General features: G+C 40.6%; 1 protein-coding gene across 2 annotated transcripts in view; it reads right to left on the minus strand.

Moving 5' to 3' along the window:
- PLEKHA8 (pleckstrin homology domain containing A8) overlaps positions 1-20,895 on the minus strand; it is a 62,637-nt gene extending 41,742 nt beyond the window's left edge. Inside the window, exons 1-5 of one of the 2 annotated variants that reach the window (XM_069461521.1) lie at positions 20,478-20,895; positions 4,539-4,655; positions 3,291-3,446; positions 1,753-1,877; positions 106-264 (exon numbers count right to left, since the gene is read on the minus strand). In XM_069461521.1, the coding sequence (XP_069317622.1) occupies positions 106-264; positions 1,753-1,877; positions 3,291-3,446; positions 4,539-4,655; positions 20,478-20,517 (597 nt within the window). In that variant the 5' untranslated portion in view covers positions 20,518-20,895. The remainder of the gene's footprint in view (positions 1-105; positions 265-1,752; positions 1,878-3,290; positions 3,447-4,538; positions 4,656-20,477) is intronic. The other variant, XM_069461522.1, reaches the window with a different exon arrangement.
- Positions 20,896-22,287: the final 1,392 nt, after the last annotated feature.

The following is a 22,287-nucleotide window of genomic DNA, read 5'->3' on the forward strand; positions in this document are numbered from 1 at the left end:
AGTCCACTAAAAGAATGCCTTTATCAGTCACGCCACCAAAGAATGATGGAGAATATGGCAAAGTATAAACTTTTAAACTGTAGCCAAATTGAGCTGGACTTTTACCTTGCTGGACTTGAGCACGGCCAGCTGTGGTGATCCTGGGGGAGTACGGTAGAGCAGCTCAGAGGTGAAGGCAGCATTTGCAATCTGCATGCACTCTTCCAAGGTCTTCAGAAAAGTATTGCAAGTTGATTTCAGCAGAGTTCCCACATCAATTCCCTCCTACGAAACAACCAGAGTGGAAGACTCCTTTACCTTGCCAAAAAAGAAAAAGCCCAATTGTGGAATGTCCTTACAGGTTTTTATCCACAAAATGATAATAATGTGCCCACCTATTTTGCTGGACAAATATGTACATCAGTTATAAGAAAAAAGCCTAATTTATCTATGAACCACTGTAACCATTAGCACCCCCTCAGTTGTGACAACCAAAAGTATCTCCAGATGTTGCCAAATGTCTCCTGGGGGGCACAATTGCTCTGGGTTGAGAATCATTGCTCTTGACTATAAACCTCCCAAGAGCAGGACTAAAATGTTTTTTTGGTACCTCTCCTCTTCTCCCCTCTCCACTGTAGCACAATGTCTTACACACAATAGACAGCTGTTGAATGAATAATAGAGCCCAAAGGAAGTGAATGAAAGTGAACTAAATCATCTTTATCAGAAAAACTCAAAGCACTTATACTACTAGTAGCATAGTGTGGTAGGCAGTATCTTATTAGACTGTAACTTCTTTGAGAGCAGAGCAGAGACCCTCTCTGGTTAATATCCATTCCATACATAGCTTAACATTAGAGGACTCCTTTAATGTATGTTTTAGGATGAGTGAATGACAACTTTATTAATAAATGTTAATAATCACAATCCTTGCTGACAATGAAGAGGAAAAAAAGCTGTCTCCATTTTGAAAGCACTAGTCCATTCCAAACCACAATTACTACAGTGAAATAAAATCCTGTTGGTCTCTTCAAAGGAGACAGATATATGTCATTGATCGACCTATTTTGGTAGCCACACCTATAAATATGGCTCTGCAAACAGGTAAGATTATAATTTAAAAAGCAATGTAAACTATGGAGAAATATATTTTAGCATATCAGTACTAAAATTAAAGGTTCCAAATGTTGCCAATTAATCCCCAATTCACTCCAGGAAGGAAAACTATATACTTCTTTTTTTTTTTTTTTTTTTTTTGAGACAGAGTCTCACTCTGTTGCCCAGGCTAGAGTGAGTGCCGTGGCGTCAGCCTAGCTCACAGCAACCTCAAACTCCTGGGCTCAAGCGATTCTCCTGTCTCAGCCTCCCGAGTAGCTGGGACTACAGGCATGCACCACCATGCCCGGCTAATTTTTTCTATATATATATTTTTAGCTGTCCATATAATTTCTTTCTATTTTTAGTAGAGATGGGGTCTCGCTCTTGCTCAGGCTGGTCTCGAACTCCTGAGCTCAAACGATCCGCCCACCTCGGCCTCCCAGAGAGCTAGGATTACAGGCGTGAGCCACCGCGCCCGGCCAGAAAACTATATACTTCTATATGCTAAAATGTATACATTTCCTCTATCTGTTGAATTCTGTTACTCTTTACCTCTATAAAATACTAAATTCCAAGATAGTCATAGATTACATGAAAGAAAGCATCATCTGTAAGCAACATTTGGTGCTACTTTTTATGTGTAATATTCATAGTATTAACAAAATAATATTTTACCTCTGAATTGGACACACCAGTTGTGGTCACTTCTTTTGTTTTATCTACTTGCTGAACAAGGAGGTCACAGTACAGTCTTAGTTCTGACATTTTGGTCTTCAAGTTTTCAGTGTTTTCAGCAAACTCTAAATAACAAAACAATGATAATGTAGTAACCAGAATAAGTAACCAATTTACTAGTTAGTATGCTACACAGAAGTGGAATATATAAACTATGCCCAAAGTCAGATGTTTAAAGTATGGGATATGAGATGTGATAGGTGAAAACATGAGACGAAAAACAGAAAAATAGATTTCCAGTCTTTTGAAGGAATATACATTATTTCTTGAGCCAACATATTGAATAATCACCAGTATGGGAAGAAGGAGACAACATATTGTCTTACCCACTCCTGTCAGAACTGCGAGTAGAAGGGTTCAGAGTTTTGGTCTTAGTTCTGCCACACACAGTTTTCCCAATCTGTAAAATGGGGTCATAGCTATCTACCCACTAAAGCAAAACTCTGCTCATACCTGAGAATCAGCATTCTGTAGTGTCCAATTCGAGTAAGAACACCATGTGTAATTTTAGCTGAGGACTGGTTCAGACTTGTCAAGGCTGATGGCACCCAGCCATTATTAGCAATGAACTCCAGCCACCCTGGCAGCTAAGGGCTCAGCTACAATTATTACTACCTTTGTTTCCGTCTCCATGAAAAAACTGCATATTACCATCTGCTCTGAGTCAAAGCCAACGGCTTCCAAATTTTGTTCCCAATTTAGCCTTTAAAAACAACCAATGAAGAGATCATTTTACTGAGTCTACTTGAGGAGTTAAGCACACCTGTTGTGAGAAACGTTCCCTGGAACACTTTTTCCCATTACACCACTACCCCCAATCTCTTCAGGTGTACCTGTGGGCCCACAGGCTGGGAAGGCAGTAACGGGGCCCAGGCAGTAAGCCCTGGCATTCTTGTCCCAGTCCAAAGAGAAAGTTGGGCCATGGCTCTCAGGAGACTTTAATGATGCTGATGAGTTAATGAGCATTAAGCAGCAGCAACTTGACAATTAAGTATCCATTCTACCCCGGAGAAAGGGAGAGGAGAGCAAGGTATTACTATAGAAAACACCCTGACACAAGGCTTCTCTGGATTAGCTGCTCTTCATCAAAGATCAACTTTGTACCAGACTTGAGTACTAGACGGTTTCATATCACAACTGATCCTCACAGTAATCCTCCTAAGGTAGGTACTATTACCTCTATTTAAAAGATGAGGAAATAGGCTAAGAGAGATTAAGTGACCTATGTCAAGGTTACACAGTCAGTAAACTCCAGAGCCAGTTGTGTCCGGCTCCAAAGCCTACATACTTTCCACTATGATATGCCAAGAAAGAAGAGTTAGATATGGACCTTGGTTTAAGTTCTACTAACATACATAGCATGTGCATGATACAAAAAGCTGGCTAGGTGGTCAGGGGACAGATAACAAATAAGGGAACTTAGAGATGACAGTGGGTGATGCCCAAGGTTTTCAGACCAGAGAATAATCAATACTTGCCTTTCTCCTTCTGGGTCCTACTGTCTGTCAGGCAAGCCTTGGCTGACCCCAGGGCCACCAACCACCGCTGTCTCTCAGCCACACTTCTGGCCTTCAGGTAGAAATACTGTTCCCCAGGGATTATCAGGTCCATGCGTGTGTTGTCTACAGAATGAACTGGGAGCAAGACACAGGGGGGTCAAAGACCTAGAAGAATCCTCTCTGGGTAGCCTCCCCCCTACCCAACCTCTTGAGCTCAACTGGTACATGTCACTGAACGCTACTTTGGAGAGAGGATGCCAGTCTTCACTACCTCTCCTAATTCATACAAAATTCTGCGTATATATCTCTTCCTAGACATCTCTGCTGATCAAGAGGGAAAACCTCGCTCTGGCTCCAAGGCATCATTAAGACTTTGACCCCAAAAAAGAATCACCCAATTTAACTTTTGGGTTAAATTGATTTTTTATCAGAATCAAGAAGGAATCTCTCTTTTGGCACGCGTGCGCTTGTGTGCGCGCGTGCGTCCGCGCGTGCGTGTATGTGTGTGTGTGTGTGTGTATGTGTAAAGTATGCTGCTCTGAGGCCAAAAAGGCTTGCATGCCAACAAGCAAGGGTATATTCTTTATCCCCTTGGATTTACTGGGAAGCAATCAAGAACAAATATTTTCCCTTTTCTACTTCCCTTCACAAGTCAGTCAGACCAAAAGTGTGAGAATTCCCTCAGAGCTCTTCAAGAAACAAGCAAACCACACTCTCCTTCACCGATGCCCACCCCCCAAATTCCCATTAATCTGTTTTACTTCTGAGTCACACCTTTTCAGCATGTGTTTACTTCCAAAATAAGAAGTAAAGACTATTTGTAAGTCTATTAGGTTTCTGCTTATTTTGAGTGGGGGTAGGGGATTGGTGTGTATGTGTATGTCCTGATTTAAACACAGAAGTGTTTAATGCTACAGTAAAAAGACTTAAGCTTTGCAAATAACTGCTGGTGCCTGAAGAGCAGGTGACCAAGGAATAAGCACTAGCTGAGTGGTGAAGCACATTGCTCGCATTTATTTGGGCCACCTCTTAACCAATCTCCTTGTAAAAGTCAGCAGCAGTTTTAGGTTGTATTTGCAAGGCTTTTTTTTTGGGACGTAACACTATGTATCTGAGTCTGTACTATGGGAGCAGCAGAAAAGGGCATGCAAGGGCCAGAGCTTTTTTATGTCTGCTTTTTATATTTCTGAAAGAAAAATAAAACCTGCAAGTCTCTTGGATTCTCACCTTGAATTTCACAGACCGCCATTTGAATGCTCCCTTTGCAACCTTTCCAGGCATCTTCAGGAGAATCATAATAGGATAATATTCCCCCACACAGAAGGAACCATCGAGGCTGCCAACCTGAAAACAGAACCAAGAGTATCATCACAGTTACTGCCTGCATGTGAGGTGCCTCCCAGGACACAGAAATAGGGACTAATATAGGATACTGGGTCCCAGCTCCAAGGAACTTTACATTGCAAGGGAAATTCTACAAGAAAAAAGTAGGTTAGAAGAGACCTGCATGTTTGACCCCATTTTTGTAAAAATTAAAAACAAACACCCACAGAGGCATATATTTTTAGTCACATAATTATATAGTAGAAGAAGTCTGGAAGGATCAGCAACAAGTATAGCGATGATTCTCTAAGTAATAAAATTTACAGAAATATTTAAAAAGACATTTTATTATCTTTTTCCCTAATAATTTTTTCTAAGACAAATAATTATTGTCTCCTGAACATTACTGTCATCACATACTCCTCTTCTGATTAAGAAAAATTATCCAAAACTTAGAAATGAGGCAATAAAGATTTCAATGCCCTTTCAATGAACATGATACAGAATGCTGACTAATAAGTCTGCCTACAGTCATGTGACCCTTAGGAAAAGCTAACTTTGTTTGACTACTTAGTAATGATCCACTAACGTGGAGGAATCTTGAAACATTCAATGAGGCTTAGCCATGTTCATTTCAATATTAGAGAATTACAGGAGGCAAAACATATATAAATATACATCTCATCTAGTCCTCTCACATACCCTATATTCTAGTAAATACAGAAAAGCCAAACTTAATTGCCATATTTCTGTCTCTGAACTTCTGATTGAACTGGATCTTCTTCATAAAATGTCATCCCTTGACTAGCTCTGCATAAGCCTTGTGAGGTCTCCTCAGTCAGATGTAGTTTTTGTCCTTTCTCTTAAATGCCATAGCCCTTTAGGGATACATTTCTCTTATGGGACTCTTGCCATGGTTGTGGCAGCCAGAGAGAAGGCAGAGCCCCAAGGGGCTGCTCAGGTATAGACATCTGATGGGCTCTTGGGGTTTGATTCACACAAACCAAGTGGGTAAGACACCAATCAATGTTAAAATGGTATTGATTTATTTCATCATAACAGGAGATTACTGCACTTCCTGTAGCACCCCCAGCCCAAGATTATGGTACAGGTAAACTACATTTGTAATCAGAAGGCTGAATAGTCAACACTAAATCTAAGTGAAGGAGTTAGCTGGACAGGCAAGATATTTCACTCATCATTGACTTCATCAGGGTCTGCTGTTCTAGAAAGCAGAATACTCAGGCCTGCCAGGTACTATTGTCACTCACTTCCTTAAACAAAACTGGATAAACACTAATTCTCAACATTTACTCTCCAATAATATCTGAACTGAAATATCCTGCCATACAACCCCTTCTGACCAAAGATAAGTAATCTTTTCTAAAATTCTGGCTTTTGCTCCTCTTGTTACATTTTATATTGAAGAATTCCTTCCCAGGGACCTAGACCTTTTTTGTGTGTCAGAAGCTCTATGGCCTTTCTCCACGTGGGCACAAGTCAATTCTTGGCTCGGCAAACTTCCTGGGATGAACTTGTAAATTTTTATTTCAGAAAGTGATGCTTCCACATCTTGGCTTCAAATTCTACAGAAACTCCAACTTGAAGGTCACTATTCTTGGCATAAACATTACAATCTGGGAAACCAAAGCAATCATCAGACTGTCTTATTGAACAGAGAATCAGTACTCCTGGAATCAAACATTATTGGTGATGTTTCAGCTATTTGCAAGAGAGTCTAATTATTCACTGAAACAGAAGAATCAATTTCTGAAAACCTGAGAAATGGAAGAGGTTTTTGAAATCACCTAGTCCAACCAGCTCATTTTACCAACTCCAGGAAGATTAAATGAGGAAACCAATCCCAGGTCGATTAAATGACCTACATATGGGCACACAGACAATAACATAGCAGAGCTGGAAAGAAAACTATGTCTTTCTACACTGCCCTTCCTGGCACAAAAACTCCCAAATCTTGGCTCCTCACTCCCAGAAAGCTGTCCTGGCATAGAAGAGTAGCATCTTTTCACTACCATGACTCTGGCTGGTGTGAACACTCCTCAAATTCACCATGACTTCTGTGCAAAAGACATTCAGGACATCTTCTATTGCTATATTTTATCCAATGTTAGGATGCATCTGTATTAGTCAGTATTTTCCAGAGAAAAAGAAACAATAGGATGTGTGTATATGTGTGTGTATAAAGAGATGTATTAATATTATAAGGAATTGGCTCATGTGACCATGGATGCTGAGAAGCCCCAAGACCTGCAGTCAGCCAGCTAGGAAAGCTGATGGTGTAAGTTCCATTCCTAAAGCCAGTAGGCTTGAGAACCAAGAAGAGCCAGCGAAGGCAAGAAAAGACCAGTGCTGAACCCGGGCACGTGGTAGTGTGTGCTAGTAATCCCAGCTACTTGGAAGGCTAAGGTGAGAGGATCACTTGAGCTCAGGAGTTCAAGACCAGCCTGGGCAACATAGTGAGATCCTGTCTCAAAAAAAAATTATTTAAAATTTTAAAAATAAAAAAGAAAAGACCAATATCCCAGCTCAAGGCAGTCAGGTGGGAAGAGTTCCCTCTTTCTCAGTCTTTTAATTCTATTCAAGTCTTTCACTGGATGAGGCCTATCTACATGAGGAAGGACAATCTACTTTACTTGGTCTACTGATGCAAATGTTAATCTTCTCCAGAAACACCCTCAAAGACCGGCTGGGCACAGTCAAATTGACACTTAAAATTAACCATCACATCATCAGTTTTAATATACACCATTATTTTAGGTAACACATGAAAGAAAAAAAAATCCAGCCAATTAAATTACAGCATGGCATTGCTTCCTGATTTCAGAGTTGTTGAAATGTTAAAAAAAAAAAGTGTCTTAAAATTGAAAAAATGTATTAGTTTTATCTTACAGGAATCTGAAAAAATGTTAAATAATCCCTTTGCTGCCACCCCTCGCCCCCTAACAAAGCACAGCTGCAATACTAGTTCTGAAAGCAGCTGGTAAACTACAACAGTAACTAAAACACACCTTCCTTATAAACAGGTTCTGTATTTATCTAGGAGAAGTTATAATTATATAAGTGGAAGTTCAATATATTGCTATATTATTCTGTAGTTTGTAACCACAGAAACTGTGACTAAGAAAAACTTTTCTTATAAGCATAAAGTTCCTGGAGTTTCAGAAGGCACATTAAGAGACCATAGAAATTAGCCAAAATTGAAATGCAGAGTGAGGGAGAGTCTATGTTAGTATTGGGACACACAGCTGGGATGATGTCAAGTGCTGGGAAACTGGGATACAGCCCAGGAATAATGAATTGTAGGAAAAAAGAGTGATGGATGATGAAGAGGCCATTAATCCACTTACGTTTTAAATTAATCTGCTGTTACCTTGGAAATGATAAAAATATTCAAGGTAACAAAAGTGTAGGTGAAAACTGCGGGTCTGTACTCGTCCCTGCTCCCTTAGATTACCATTAGTCTATCTTCCTAACCAAGCCCCACCCTCTTTTTGTCATCCTCTTCTAGAGATTCAATGTGGTGTCACCCAAATTCCCTGCTAGGAATGATTAGACAAGAAACTTCAGCAGGGAAGAGTTTAAGCTGATAGCAGCTACTGCTGCCAGGGATGCAGGAGGGGTAAGAAAAGAATGGTTTAAATGCCAATTTCACATACTTTGTATTATCCCGGATTACTTCACTATAGCAAGTATATGTGACATTTATTTTTGGCAATCTAGCATCCACCCAGCACATTTCCATTGCTGAAAACCCCCTTATCCACACTCCATCCATGTAGCTGGGGTGGGGCTGACCAGTTCCAGGGTAGATATATGATTCAAGCCTAATTGGAGCTTCATATCCCTGTCCTCAATGATAGTTCCAGAATGGGCAAGTGGCCCAACCATAGATAATTCTGGGACTATTGCTGGGACTGTGAAAAGGTGGAAAGAACTGGAGATAGTCTCTCTTTCTTCTTTGATCTTAAGGATGTTTGCTTGGAGCTGCTGGTAGCCATTTCAGCATTACATGGGACCTAAACATGATTCCCACATAAACGAAAATGGGGGGTGGGGGAATTTGAAGGACAGAGGGAGAAGGAAGCAAATCTGGATGACAGTGTTTGAACTCCTCAATCAGACCATGCCATGCCTGAAAGTACGATAACCCCTGAACTTTCAGTTAAGTGAGCCAATAAATGTCCCTTTTTACTTCAAGCCTGTCTGATTGGGTTTTTCTGCAAAAAAAAAAAAAAAAAAAGCTCTAAACTTATCATGATCATCTCACTAAATGTACAAAAAGCACTTGACAAAATTTAACATTTTTTCATACTAAAAACACTTAAACTAGGACTAGAACTTCTTCAACCTGATAAAGGCATCTACCAAAAACCCATAGCTAGCACACATAATGGTGAAAGACAAGATGCTTTTCCTCTAATATTAGGAACAAGACAAAGATATTTGCTGTCACTTCTATTAATATTGTACTGGAAGTTCTAGCCAGGGTAATAAGGCAAGAAAATGAACCAAAAGGCATCCATATTGGACAGGAAGAAGCAAATCTAGCTCTATTCACAGACATGCTCTTACATATTTAAAACAAATTAACAACAACAAAAAACAAGGAATGTACTTGAAAAATCATTAGACTAAATAGTTCAGCAAGGTGATGGGATATAAAACCAATATACAAATATCAATTTTATTTCTGTACAGTTGCAATGAACAATCTGAAAATGAATTCTAGAAAACAAATTATTTACAGTAACATCAAAATAAGAATAAACTACTCAGGAATAAAATTTACACTCTGGAAATTATAAAACATTGTTCAAAGAAATTAAAGAAGATCTGAAGATCACTAATCCAAAACTGCTACCAGCTTGTTCTTTTCTCACTTAGTGCAAATGCCATTCTACACTCAATGGACAAGGAACTATCTGTAAAATCCACTCGCTTTGTATTTAGCCAAAAGGCTTTTAAGTTCAACTAATGTTGAACAATATGCATTTTTTCAATGAGCATAATTTTCTTGAAAAAATGCACTTACATTTGGATGTAAACTGGCATAGCTCATGTTAATTTTGCACTGAAATTTCTTCCTTTATTTCCCAATAGCAACCACCATTTTTAAATCAAAATTTCTAAATGGAGATGTTCTTATTCCTTTAAAGATTCAAACCAAAAAAGTAATTGTGAGTCATACCCACTTCTGACTAAAAAATACTGTAGCTTCTCTTCCTTTTTTTCCCAGCAGCCTTGTGACAAGTAGCTCATCCAAACACACCATTATAAAAAAACTGCACTCCGTTAAATTGACACAAATTTTTTAAAAATTTATTTTTAATTTACATAAAATAAAATTCATTCTTTGGGGGACAATTCTGAGTTTTGGTAAATGTATAGTCCTCCAACAACCACTACAATAATCACAATACAACAAAGTACATTCTGTCAAAATTCCCTGTGCTGCTCCTTTGTAGTCAAGTCCTTCCCTTGTCCTTTACCCCTCCCTGGTCAACCACTGTTATGTTTTCATTTTAAGTTCAAAATGTTTTCCAATTTTCTTGAAGACTTTCACTTTGACTCATGGGTTACTTGAAAGTGTACTGTTTAATTTCCTAATATTAATATTTGGGGATTTTCTACATCTTTCTGTTATTGATTTGTAGTTTACTTTTGTTAAAGACACAGAATATTCTTTTGACAAGGTTCTATTATGGCCCAGAATATGGTCTACCTTGGTGAATGTTTCATATCCATTTTTAAAAAATGTAACATTCTGCTGTTGTATTTTGTTCAGTTTTTCATTATAATCAGAGGGAAAGAGAGACTACAGTGGACTTACTCTATCTTGGCTCAATAATGACATTCTTAAATAATTAGTATAATGCCCACTAAGTGAAATGTTAGCCTTATGCTAAAGTATATCACTCTGCCTATAAACCATAGTTCTTACAGAACTTTTGCCAATTAAGGTGTTACGGGAAACCAGAAGTTTATGATCTTACTGTTTAACAGGAAAAACAGGTAAAAAAAAAGAAAACGTTAACACATTATGAATTTTTTAAATCCATAAGAAATATTACTCTGTAGAAATGCACAGGCTGAGCACAGTGGCTCACACCTGTAATCCTAGCCAAGGCAGGAGGATTGCTTGAGCTCAGGAGTTTGAAACCAGCCTGACCAAGAGGGAGACCTCATCTCTACTAAAAAAATAAAATAAAATAAATTAGCCCAGCGCCATCATAGCGTGGGCCTGTAGTCCCAGCTACTTGGGAGGCTGAGGCAAGAGGATCTTGAGCCCAGGAGTTTGAGGTTGCAGTGAGCTATGATGACACCACTGCACTCTACTTGGGGCAACAGAGTCAAACACTGTCTCAAAAAGAAGAAAAGAAAAGAAATGCAGAAAAAAAAAGAGAAGGGGCTATTTAAATCCTTTCTAGAAAGTAAGCCAAAAGTGAAGGAAAGATGTTTTTCATCAATCAACAAAGGAAAAACTAGTGACCATAATTAAGGGGGTGTAGAAATGGGAGAAATAAAAGGTTAAGTACCTTTATTTCTTTCAGCTTTAGTTTTCTTTTCTACAAAATCCCAGCATGACAAGTCTCTTTCAGCTTTCAAAACCTGTAAATCTCTACCCTAATACAAAGTAACAGAAAACTCAATTCGCTCCCAGAATCTGATTCAAGAGAGTAACCAATGTCAAGACAATAAAGTGAGATTAAATTTCTTGACAGGACTGACAATCTTTGTGAAGTGGTGAGTCAAGACTTAATTTATTCATCATAAATTATGGTTTCTATGTTCATAAGCCATATATATTATGGTTATAATACACTATATATTTGCATGCTACATAGGTATGGTAATAGTGAACATATCTACCATTTTAAATTGAAGCAAAGCACAGCTATTGATTTAATATGACCCCTGACCTCCACAGCCCTGGTGATTTCCAATGTCCAGCCCGGGCGCTCAGCCACACCTCATCCCATCAGAGCCCGCCCCCATATCTCAGCTTCTCGGGGAGCTCCAGATAGGGAAGTGGACGGCAAAGCCTTAGGTTCCTCTCCTAGGTCAGTCAGTAAGATTTTTCCTATAGCTGTGGAGGAGGGAAGAAAGAAAAGAAATACTCCTCTCTCCATCGTAACAGATAATAACCAAGAATTATCAAAATTACAGGCTTCTTAATTTACCATTAATTAATTCACAAAGTGTTTTCTGAGCACTTATAATTTGCCAGGCTTGGAGATTTAGAGAAAAGATCCCAGCCCTCAAGGAGTGACAGTCTAGTGGGGAGTATGCAGATGGTGAGGAGACTATAATTACAATATATTATATCAAATTCTCTTTAGAACCTTCTGTTAGAGCCTGCTGTAAGTCACTTCTGTGTGCTTTGGGCTACCAAACTGAATATTTATTTGTTCTGGACAGTGCTTCTTTTACGTCCACCAGCACCTTACTCAAGACAATAGAGTCAGGAAACCTCGGTCAGATTCATAACATCCAGCTGTGTCACCTTGAGCATGTTAATTCCCCTGGTCATTATTCTCTAATTTATAAACTGAGAGATGGACTAAACTGAGTATCTAAGGTTCCTTCCAGGCTTAACACATCATCTTTCCTATGATTATAATGACTCAACAGACCCAGTATCCCCTTACCAGCCAAGCTCCAAACCTGAGGGTCACTTCTGCCCCATCTCTCCAGGTCAGTCACTAAGGCCTTCCCAAACCCCCGCACTTCTACTCTTGGCTTCAACATCCCACTGTGCCCACATTGGGGCACAGAGTGTGAAGTCATGGAAAGGACATGGAATCAGGCAGACTTGGCTCAAGACTTTTTATCTGTGTGACTCTAAGTTACTTATTTACCTGTGAAATAAGGGATAATACCTTCCTCCTCCCTTTTCCTCATCAACTCCCTGCTGTATTTCAGCTCTCCCACTTCCCTGATCATGTGTCAGCCAGGTTAATCTTCCTTAAATACTGCTTTTACCTGCTCTTTCCTCTTATTCAGAACCCCCCTGACTGACTCCCTACCAGATCAATTTTAAACTATCAGGTTTGGTTTAATAATCTAACCCCAGCCTAACAACTTCCCAGTATTTCTTCCTGCTCCCAGAAAATATTTCCTTTTTAATCCTACTGGTTTCTTCATTAAGGGTCACTTCTACTTCCTAATAGTTTCTTCACCTTCCCCCTTCTGTCCACACCAATTCTACCAACCCTTCAGTCCTACCTCTTCCATGAAGTTTTCCCTGACCACTCCTGAAAAAGGGCTCTTTGCACTTTTTTTTTTTTTTTTTTTGAGACAAGGTCTCACTCTTTTGCTCAGGCTAGAAGGCAGTGGCATCATCATAGCTCACTGCAACCTCAAACTCCTGGGCAAAAGCGATCCTCCTGAGTAGCTGGGATTACAGGAGTGTGCCAACCTGCTTGGATAATTTTTCAATTTATGTTGCCCAGGCTGGTCTCAAACTCCTGGCCCCAGGCGATCCTCCCACCTCAGCCTCCCAAGGTGCTGGGATCACAGGCATGAGCCACCACACCAGGCCTTTTTACATTTTCTTGACAGGTATGCTGTCCCCTTTAGCAGGTTTCACACCTTCCTCTCTTTCTTACTTTCCTCCTGGCTGCTCACATTGGCTTCAGAAGTTGAAGAGCTGGTCTCTACCCAAGTTGTATATATTGGCCAACAGAGGGAGAAAAGCAACAGGACACCTGTGATATCAACCTGGATGACCAAAGACTTTAGCATTCCAGCCTGTAAGGGGTACTCCAAATTTGCCTTTAAAATCCCAGAGGGTAATAGGTAACACCTAACCACCCCTAGGGACCAGGTATATGCAATGTGGTTCTAAGCCTTGTCAAGTCACAGCCTCAGAGCAACCACTTGAAAACTTCAAGGTCAAAATGACAAATTTAGCTGGAAGGGCATTTTCACGATTGAAAAGGATTTCCACTACACTACAATTCCTTGAGAACAAGGATCATGTCTTACAACAGTATCCCTAACACCCACACAGGGTCTGATAAGAAGTTACTGTTCTGTAACTGTTTCTTGAATGAATGAATAAGGGCTATCACACAGTGTTGAAAGTATATTGTTGAAACCATTCCTCATATTTAAAAATCAAGACAGAGCCATCCTTGTCTTGGACTATAGGAACAATTCTTTGATGTGATGAAAATACTGAGAAAGGTCAGTCTTCTCTCTGGCGAGTGCTCTAGAAGTATTATCCATTTCTCCATCTCTCCTGGTACTGCCATGCACTCCACAAGCCAACTTGTAAATGGATTCAGGGAGAGAAATGCCTGTTAGGTTTGCTCAGGGTGGGAACCCGGAAAGTATGTATAGGATGGAATGTGGTTAATGGAAAACTTAGACAGTGATCATAAGGCTTGTAAAACAATAGCCATAGGAGTCTGGAGGTTGTAAATCTAATTCTAACCACAGATGGTTGCAGAACTAGTTAATATTCAGAAAAAAATTCACCCTTCTCAAACTTCCATCCAAACCTCCTATAAAACCCACTGCTCTCCCCTTTCTCTCATGGATGCTCTTTTTGGCCTCCACCCATCTGCACCCAGATGCTCAAATAAACAGCACTTTGCTACACCTGAGGCTTCACGTGTCTCCCTCTTGACTCTAGACCTAACAATACCCAAGTATCATGATATGTTTTGGATATACCTTCCCTGTTGTCTCGGTCATGCGTGTCTGACAATAGCTCCACAGCCTGTTTTATTGTCCATCTCAAATCAATTCCTAATAGAATTTAACTGGCTTTTGCTCAGTCTAAACAAGATGAAAGTAATGGTAACAATGGGAAATGGTAAGGACTAAACACTGAAAGCTCAGTCCCAGAACAATGGCCCCTAGACTTCTTCAGTCTGCAGACCACTTCAATAACATAAGACTCCATGGATCACTCCCAACATCTCCAACCACAACACACATCAGAACCAGTGGGAAGACTGGTCCCACTTTTGATAGGGTGCCAATGAGGCAAAACATTGCTCAAGTTTCTTAACAAATTATTAATTTTTGCTGGAAGCAAAAGCACAGACCAGTGATATATAGAATTACATGATTTGTAATCATCATTTGTCCAAAAGGGGGCCACAGAACTATAGAGTCAATTATAAAATTTTGATGGTTTATTTGAATCTTTTCCTTTATAATTTATACCCCTCTGACTTCCAAAAGGAGGATCTAAAGAATTCAGGATGCATATTTTCTAAGGAGCCATGAGGAGCCATAACATGCACATAGAGAGCTGAATACACACACACTGAATTTTCTGGGCATCATTAATCAAAGAGTTATCCAATTAAGCCACCCTTAAGTGAACTATGTACCAAGCAGATTTATATATATATTATTCATTTTATCTTAAACCTAGTGATGGCTATTACTGTTGTTGTCAAACTGTAGGCTGAGGCTCAGTAAGATTAAGAGGCTTGCTCAAGGTATCAGCACTAAGTTGTGGAACAGAGGTTTGAACTCAGGGTTTCTGACTCCAATCTTTTGCACTTAAGCATTCAAATATACTGGTGATTCTGTCACTGAAACCATGAATCACAGCTGCCTATTAGATATCTACATGCAAAAGTATGAAGTTATAGCCTGACCTCACATCATACACAAAAATTAATTCAAAATGGATAAAAGACCTAAATGTAATATCTAAAAACTATTAAAAAAAGTGTTCATAATCTTGGGTTTGGTCATGGTTTGTTAAGATATGACACTAAAAGCATAAGCAACTTATTTTAAGAAAAAAATTGATAAATTGGACATCAAAATTAAAAACTTTTGTGATGCAAATGATACTACAAAGAAAATGAAAAGGCAATCTAAAGAAGAAAATATTTATGAATCATATATTTGATAAGAAACTTATATCCAGAATAATGAACCTTTACAACTCAATTTTTTAAAGAAAACCCAATTAACAAATGGGCAAAGAATGAGAATAGACAGTTTTCCAAACTAGATATACAAGTGGCTAATAAGCACATGAAAAGATGATCAACGTTATTAGTCAGGGAAATATAAATCAAAGTCATGAGACACCACTTCACACCCACTAGAAGAGCTATAATCAAAAAGACAGACAATAAGTGAAGATGTGAAGAAACAGGAACCTTCTTTGATTGCTGATAAGAATGTAAAATGAAATGGTACAGCTACTTTGGAAAACAATTCATCGGTTCCTCAAACTGTTAAACAAAGAGATATCATATGATGCAGCAATTCCACTCCTAGGTATATATCCAAGAGAAGTTAAAACCTGCCCATACAAAAACTTGCATATGAGTGTTCACAGCAGCTTTTATTCAAAATAATAATTTAAAAAAAAAAAAAGGAACAACTGAAATGTCCATCAGCTGAAGAATGGATAAACAAAATGTGGTATATCCATACAATGGAATATTATTTGGCCATAAAAAGAAACAAAATTCTGATACATGCTCATGGATGAACTAAAAAAACCATTATTCTAAGGAAAAGAAGCCAGTCACAAAACACCATATATTGTATGATTCCATTTATATGAAATGTCTAGAACAGGTAAATCTACGCACAGATTAGTGGTTGTCAAGAGTGAGGGCTGGGTGTGGGAAATGACTGCTAATGGGTACTGGATTTCTTTTGGGGATAATGAAAATGTTCTAAAATTGTGGTAATGGTTGCACCCTGTATATATACTAAAACAACTAACTTGTACATTTTCAAATGGATGGATTTTGTGATACATGAATTATTATCTCAATAAAGATGTCAAACCAACAACAACAAAAAAGATTGATCAGTGGTTGTGAGACCATGAATCCTGTTCTGGATCACTCATATTCCAGATGTCTTCCTGGCATTGTTTACAAAGCACAAACATATAGGGCAAGAGTCACCTTCTTCCACCTGGAGGGAAACAAAATTATAGCACCTCCTTAACGACAACCATCTGGCCAGCATGATGCAAGCTTCTGTTATTTTTGGAATGCAGAGTTGCAATGTGCTAGTGCCCTAACCTGCTGGAGAGATCCAAGAAGCCTACAGCTGGCCAAAGCTCATGGCAGGAGCCCTTCTATTTGCTGAGTGGACAAGAATAGGAGCTAAAACTGCAAAGTAGAAAAACAGCTCAGAAAACCTCTGTGTGGCAAAACATATGCATAACATTGGGCACTCAAAGCCTTGTTCACTCCTGAACTCCTCCCCACTTTCCCACCCCCAGAGTCTGCTATTCTAGGTCAAACATACTTTAAATATAGGTATGTTATGAATCAGCTAGAATTATATAATGATAAAGCAGGAAGGACCTGTAAAAGTATTATGTAATGGAGCACTGTCTCTGGAGCCACTTAACAACTGTTTGACTTTGGGCAACTTCCACTCTCTGTACCTCAGTGTTTTCATCTGGGAAAAGAGGACAATAAAGGCAACTGTTTCTCAAAATTGCTGCAAAGATTAAATGAGTTAATCCATGTAAAATGTGTAGAATAGTGCCTGCCACATTGTAAGTGCTAATAAATTTTTTACTATTCTTATTATAAACTGGTAAATTTGATTATTTTTATACAGGAAGACACTAAAGCTCAGAATGGTATTGACAATGACAGAGCTGCAATTGACAATGACAGAGCTGGAATAAGACTTCAGGTCTCTGATTCCTGAACCAATGTTCTTAGAGCATTTAACATTTCCTCCTGCATGTATGATAATACCCCCCCTAACTTTTAGGTCTCAAAAGGTACAAATAACAAACATACATGTCTAGCATTGTGTTTCACACAATATGGGTGTCTGTAAAATGTTTAATTTGTTCTCTTTTCATCTTAGGTTTAATCTATAATAATATCTGAAAAGAAATTTTGACACTAAATCCCAGAATATCCAATGTTTTGCCCCTCAAAAGACAGGATGGCTCAAGACTAAAGAAAACACACATAAGCTCCCTCTCTCTCTTTTTTTCTTTTTTTCCCCATTTTTTACTGAAGGAGCATAGGGTATCTGAGTATGCTTAGCTTTTGAGGGAAAAGAGACTTTTCTTCCTTTCTTTTTCTGCATTCTAGAGTGTATACTCATGCAAGCAATCTAGATACTATTCTCAGGGCTTGATGATGTCTCCAACTTTCAGTAATTGATACTTGTCACTTAAATTCACAAGGCAAGAGGAGTTCACAAAATAATTATACATAGTATTTGACAAAATACAATCAATGCAGCAGGAGAGATACAAAGGCAGCAAACTTCCTACAATACATTGCAACCAGAGTAAGCTTTTAAACAAGTTCATCATTTCTCTTTCTCTCACAGACACATACATGTATGCACACACACACATACAATCACATCACAGTGTTTACATCAGTCTCTGAGGCCCTGTTAACATCAGGCCTCCCACACGTGACTCCTGCATCTTTGTTGGAGCCTTACTTTCTTTAGCTATCCAGCCAGATAGGTCCTCTTTTCTTTCCTCAAATTCACCAGTCTCTATTCTGCTCTGGGGTTTTCACGCTGGCATTCCCTGTGCCTGGAGAGTTCTTCTTACTGCTCCTCTCCCTTGGCCTCCCCACCTAACTAGCTTGATTTATCCTTCAGGCTCTGCTTAAATTTTTTCCTAAAAGAAGGCTTCCCCCACAATCCAGACTAGCCTCCCTTTCCCTCCAATAACACACAATTGGAATATGCTTCTGATCATTTAGCCAATTAATATCTTTCTTCCCCATCAGACTGCAGGCTTAAGGAGGGCAGGGGCTATCCACCTGTTCAACATTGCTTCCCCTGTGCCTAGCACAGTGCCCAGCACATAGTAGGTGGTGAATAAAATGAACAACATCCTCCAAGGATTCAAAAGATCAACTGATCAATCAACTAGGAAACTGATTTCCTAACTTTTCCACTCAAATTCAACAAAAAGAATCCCACATCAAGCTGTCAGCAGAACAGAAATACACAAACAGATGCACAGGTTATGCATTCCTTTTGGAGAAAAATTCACAATGAACAAAAATTTGGATTGAGATATATGTTTTAAAGGTATTATGTGCAAAACCACAAGGAAAAAAAGTTACTTTTTAAAACAAGCCTTTTAAAAGTAGCTTGTCCTTAACACATAACACACATGCTCTTTTGGGAGAACAACTTACAAAGGAGGGTAAAGTGTGGAGGAAACAGGAATGCCTCCTAGGCTATTACTGTTCCTTCCAAAGTAAATTTATCTCCTAATGGAAGAGAATGTGCTGAACCATAAATCTAAGTATATCCGGAAAAGTACCCAGTGTTGTGCTGGGTTTCTATGAACAGTATGCCCAAAGGAGGAGGCACGTGGGTCAAGGGAACAAGTTGCACAAAGAGCTTAGAGAGACTTCAAAAGGAAAACTGCCTGGTCAAGCCTCCTCCCCTTAGGTTAGTATAGCGTTAATCAACCTCTGGCATTCATCAAACCAAAGCCCAGCTTTGAGTTACCCATATCTAATCTAATTGCTCTGGCATTCATCAAACCAAAGCCCAGCTTTGAGTTACCCATATCTAATCTAATTGCTAATATCACCAAAGGTCCCTGAAGCAAAAGCCAAGTTTTCTAAAGAAAACATCTCTCCTCATTCAGTCCCTACTAATGATTATGGAAAAAATAAACAGGAGAATTCTCTGCTAACTACATTATGCAAAAGGAAAAGATTCTGGGTAAACCCAGCAGGTGCATTTTTTGCTGTGCTGTGTGACCTCCTTAAAGACACTATGCCAATGGATCCTTCCAGATACATCCACCCTTAAAACACCCAGAGCATCACCACACTGGACTCTTTAAAAAAACTGTCCCACAAAATAAAGGATGAGAAAATATCTCTCCCCCACTCTAAGAGATACTGGAAGCATTTCTGGTTTCAAACATATTGACATTAAACTTTTAAATAACTAGTCCATTATCCTTAAGAAAAAATTTTATTTCAAAAAAAAGTGCCTAGCAGTTTCCAGCATATATGCTTTTATTATTAATAAATACTGGTTGCACAAACGCAAAAATGCTCGTTCTGAATCATCTCCACAGCTGAAGAATAGTTATAACCTTCTCAAGACATGCAGCCTTTACTTCCACAAATTGGAAAAGGGGCGGGGTGTTATTTTTAAGCCATTCTGCTAGGCAGGGCAAGGAAACAGTTACTAATATTTGTATTCATTTTACGGCAATTTCTCAGTCTGTAAAACAAAAAGGAATGCTCAGTGAGAAAATAAAATTACGTCAATTTCTCAGTCTGTAAAACAAAAAGGAATGCTCAGTGAGAAAATAAAAAACCTCGTGGATACTTTGGAGCTTTGAGCTGGAACTCGGATACCCTGGTCTGCATGCAGATGACTGAAGGTGACGAAGGGAAGTGTTTGCACTGGGAACTCTGATAAAGGATCTTTCACTTCTGGAATTCCAGGTCACTGCTGGCATTCACTTGAAACCTCCCTAACTAGCTGCAGGCCAGGCAAGTCCGGCTCCCTTGCCAGAATTCGACGGACTCTCTAAGGACCCCACAACGGGGCGTCAGCGCCTTCCTCCCGCTGACGTCCGGGGCCCTGTGTCTTTCAAGTCACCCCAAATCTTAGCTTTTCTTGAAGTGAAAGGGCAGCTACTGGTCTCACCCATCCCCAACAGAGGGCTGTGTCCGTACAGCAGGGGCGACAGACAGGGTCCTGTGAGAGAACTGCTTTAGCAAATATTCCGGGTCTGAGCCGGCCACTGCGGTCTCAGGATGGGCCATGACCCCGACCCCCAGGCGCGTCCCGACGCCGCCCTCCGACCACTCAGACAAAGGACCGGCCCCAGGCGCGCCCACTCACCGCTCAAATAGTTGGTCCACTTGTACAATACCCCCTCCATGGCGCCCACGGTCCCCCGGCCCCCGCCGCGCCCGGGCCGCTTGCCCACGCCCACCGGCCCCCTCAGTGCTCCAGGGCCCAGGAGGCGAGGAGCACCAGCAGCAGGGCCATCGCCCGGCGCGGCCCAGACGCCCACTCCCGGCGCCCGGGCCCGGTGCGGGGACGCCTGGCCAGCCTCACATCCTCGGCGCGGGGGCGGGGTCACTGCGGCGGCCTCGGCACGAGAAGCCGCGGGCAGCCGGTGGGCCGGCGCGGCGGAGCCGGGCGCGCTGTGCACAGGAGGCCGAGGCAGTGGGAGAGCCTGACGGGCAGCTAAGCCTTCAAATTGCCACGAACCAGGCAGCCCCGTCGCGGGCGGCGCCACCGCGCGTTACCTGAACCCTGGAACCCCAGCCCGGCGCGCGCTCGCGCATGCGCAGTGCACCTTGGTCGCGCACGTTCCCAAAATCCACTCCGGCGCTTCCCGGCGGCCTGGCTGACGTAGTGGGAAAGGCCTGCCGGGAGATTGAGTCCTGGGCAGCGGGCTGGGGAGGAGGCCGTGGGCGAGAAGGCAAGAGGGAGGCCCCCGAGACAAGTGTGGGACAGTTCTGACCGCAAATGGTGCCCTAAGGGTAGCCTCTCACCTCCCGAAGTGTGGAGGTCTTCGTCACCGCTTACGATACCCCCTGGGTTCTAGTCCCCAGAGTCCAATTCTTATTTAACAGCTATCTAATCCCCCACACCCTAGGTCCTAGACAGTGGAGCCTGAGGAGATGATTGGAATTTCAGGATAGAATACTGTGCGGCCAGTGTAAATGGGTGTTGTCCTCGCTCCTGGAAGTGTAGTTCATGGACCCGATGCGTTGACGCCACCTAGGAGCCTATTAGAAATGCAGAATCTCGCTCTGAGCCCAGACTTCCTGAATCAAAATCTGCATCTTAACGAGATCCCCAGGGAATTCCTAAATCCATTAAACTGTGAGAATGCACTGTGCTAAGGATATTTGACCAGGAAAAATGTTAACAACCGAGTAAATGCATAGAGAAGGTGAGAAAAGTGTACACTTCAAATCCAAATTGCTTTAGGTATTTATCACAGATGCATGCACCAAAATGTTAGGATGGTGGCGTTAGAGGCGATCTTTCTTTTTCTTTAGTGTAAGGTTACCAGATTTAGTAAATAAAAATACAGAACAATTATGTGTTATTTATCTGAAATTCGAATTTCATTCGGCTCCTGTATTTTATCTGGAAATCCTACCGCTTCCAGTTTCTTACAAATCAATGAGCACGTATTGCTTTTGAAATTAGACGAAGAATTACTAGAAAATGTAAACTAAGATGAAGCTGTGTAATTCGTAAGCTTAATTACCCATTTCTTCTTTAAAGCGGTGCTCTGCACGTGCTTATCCATTATTTACCTTCTGCACCAAGATAGCTAATTATTAGCAGCCACCACGTTACGTGGTGCTGTGGGATGAATCAGACCTGACTTGAAGGCGGAGCTCAACTGTTTTGGGGTCAAATGACCTTAAGCAGGACACTTAACCTTTCCTAGCCTAAATTTACTTACATTTTAAGTGGGAAAAAAACATGCCTTACTGGTGTAGTGCGGTTCTTCCACCAGGAACGCACTTTGTGAACCCTAAAGCACTAAGCCTTTATAGTTAATACTGTAAATTATCAAATAATAGCGGAAGCGCAGGATTATGGCATCTTTGGTGGGGGGGCGCTCTCCAACGGCGAGCGTAAACAAGTCTTTCCTGAAACTCCTACGGTTTCTCTTGGCCAC

The sequence above is a fragment of the Eulemur rufifrons genome, chromosome 29, assembly GCF_041146395.1.
Source record: "Eulemur rufifrons isolate Redbay chromosome 29, OSU_ERuf_1, whole genome shotgun sequence".
Classification (NCBI taxonomy): Eukaryota; Metazoa; Chordata; class Mammalia; order Primates; family Lemuridae; genus Eulemur; species Eulemur rufifrons.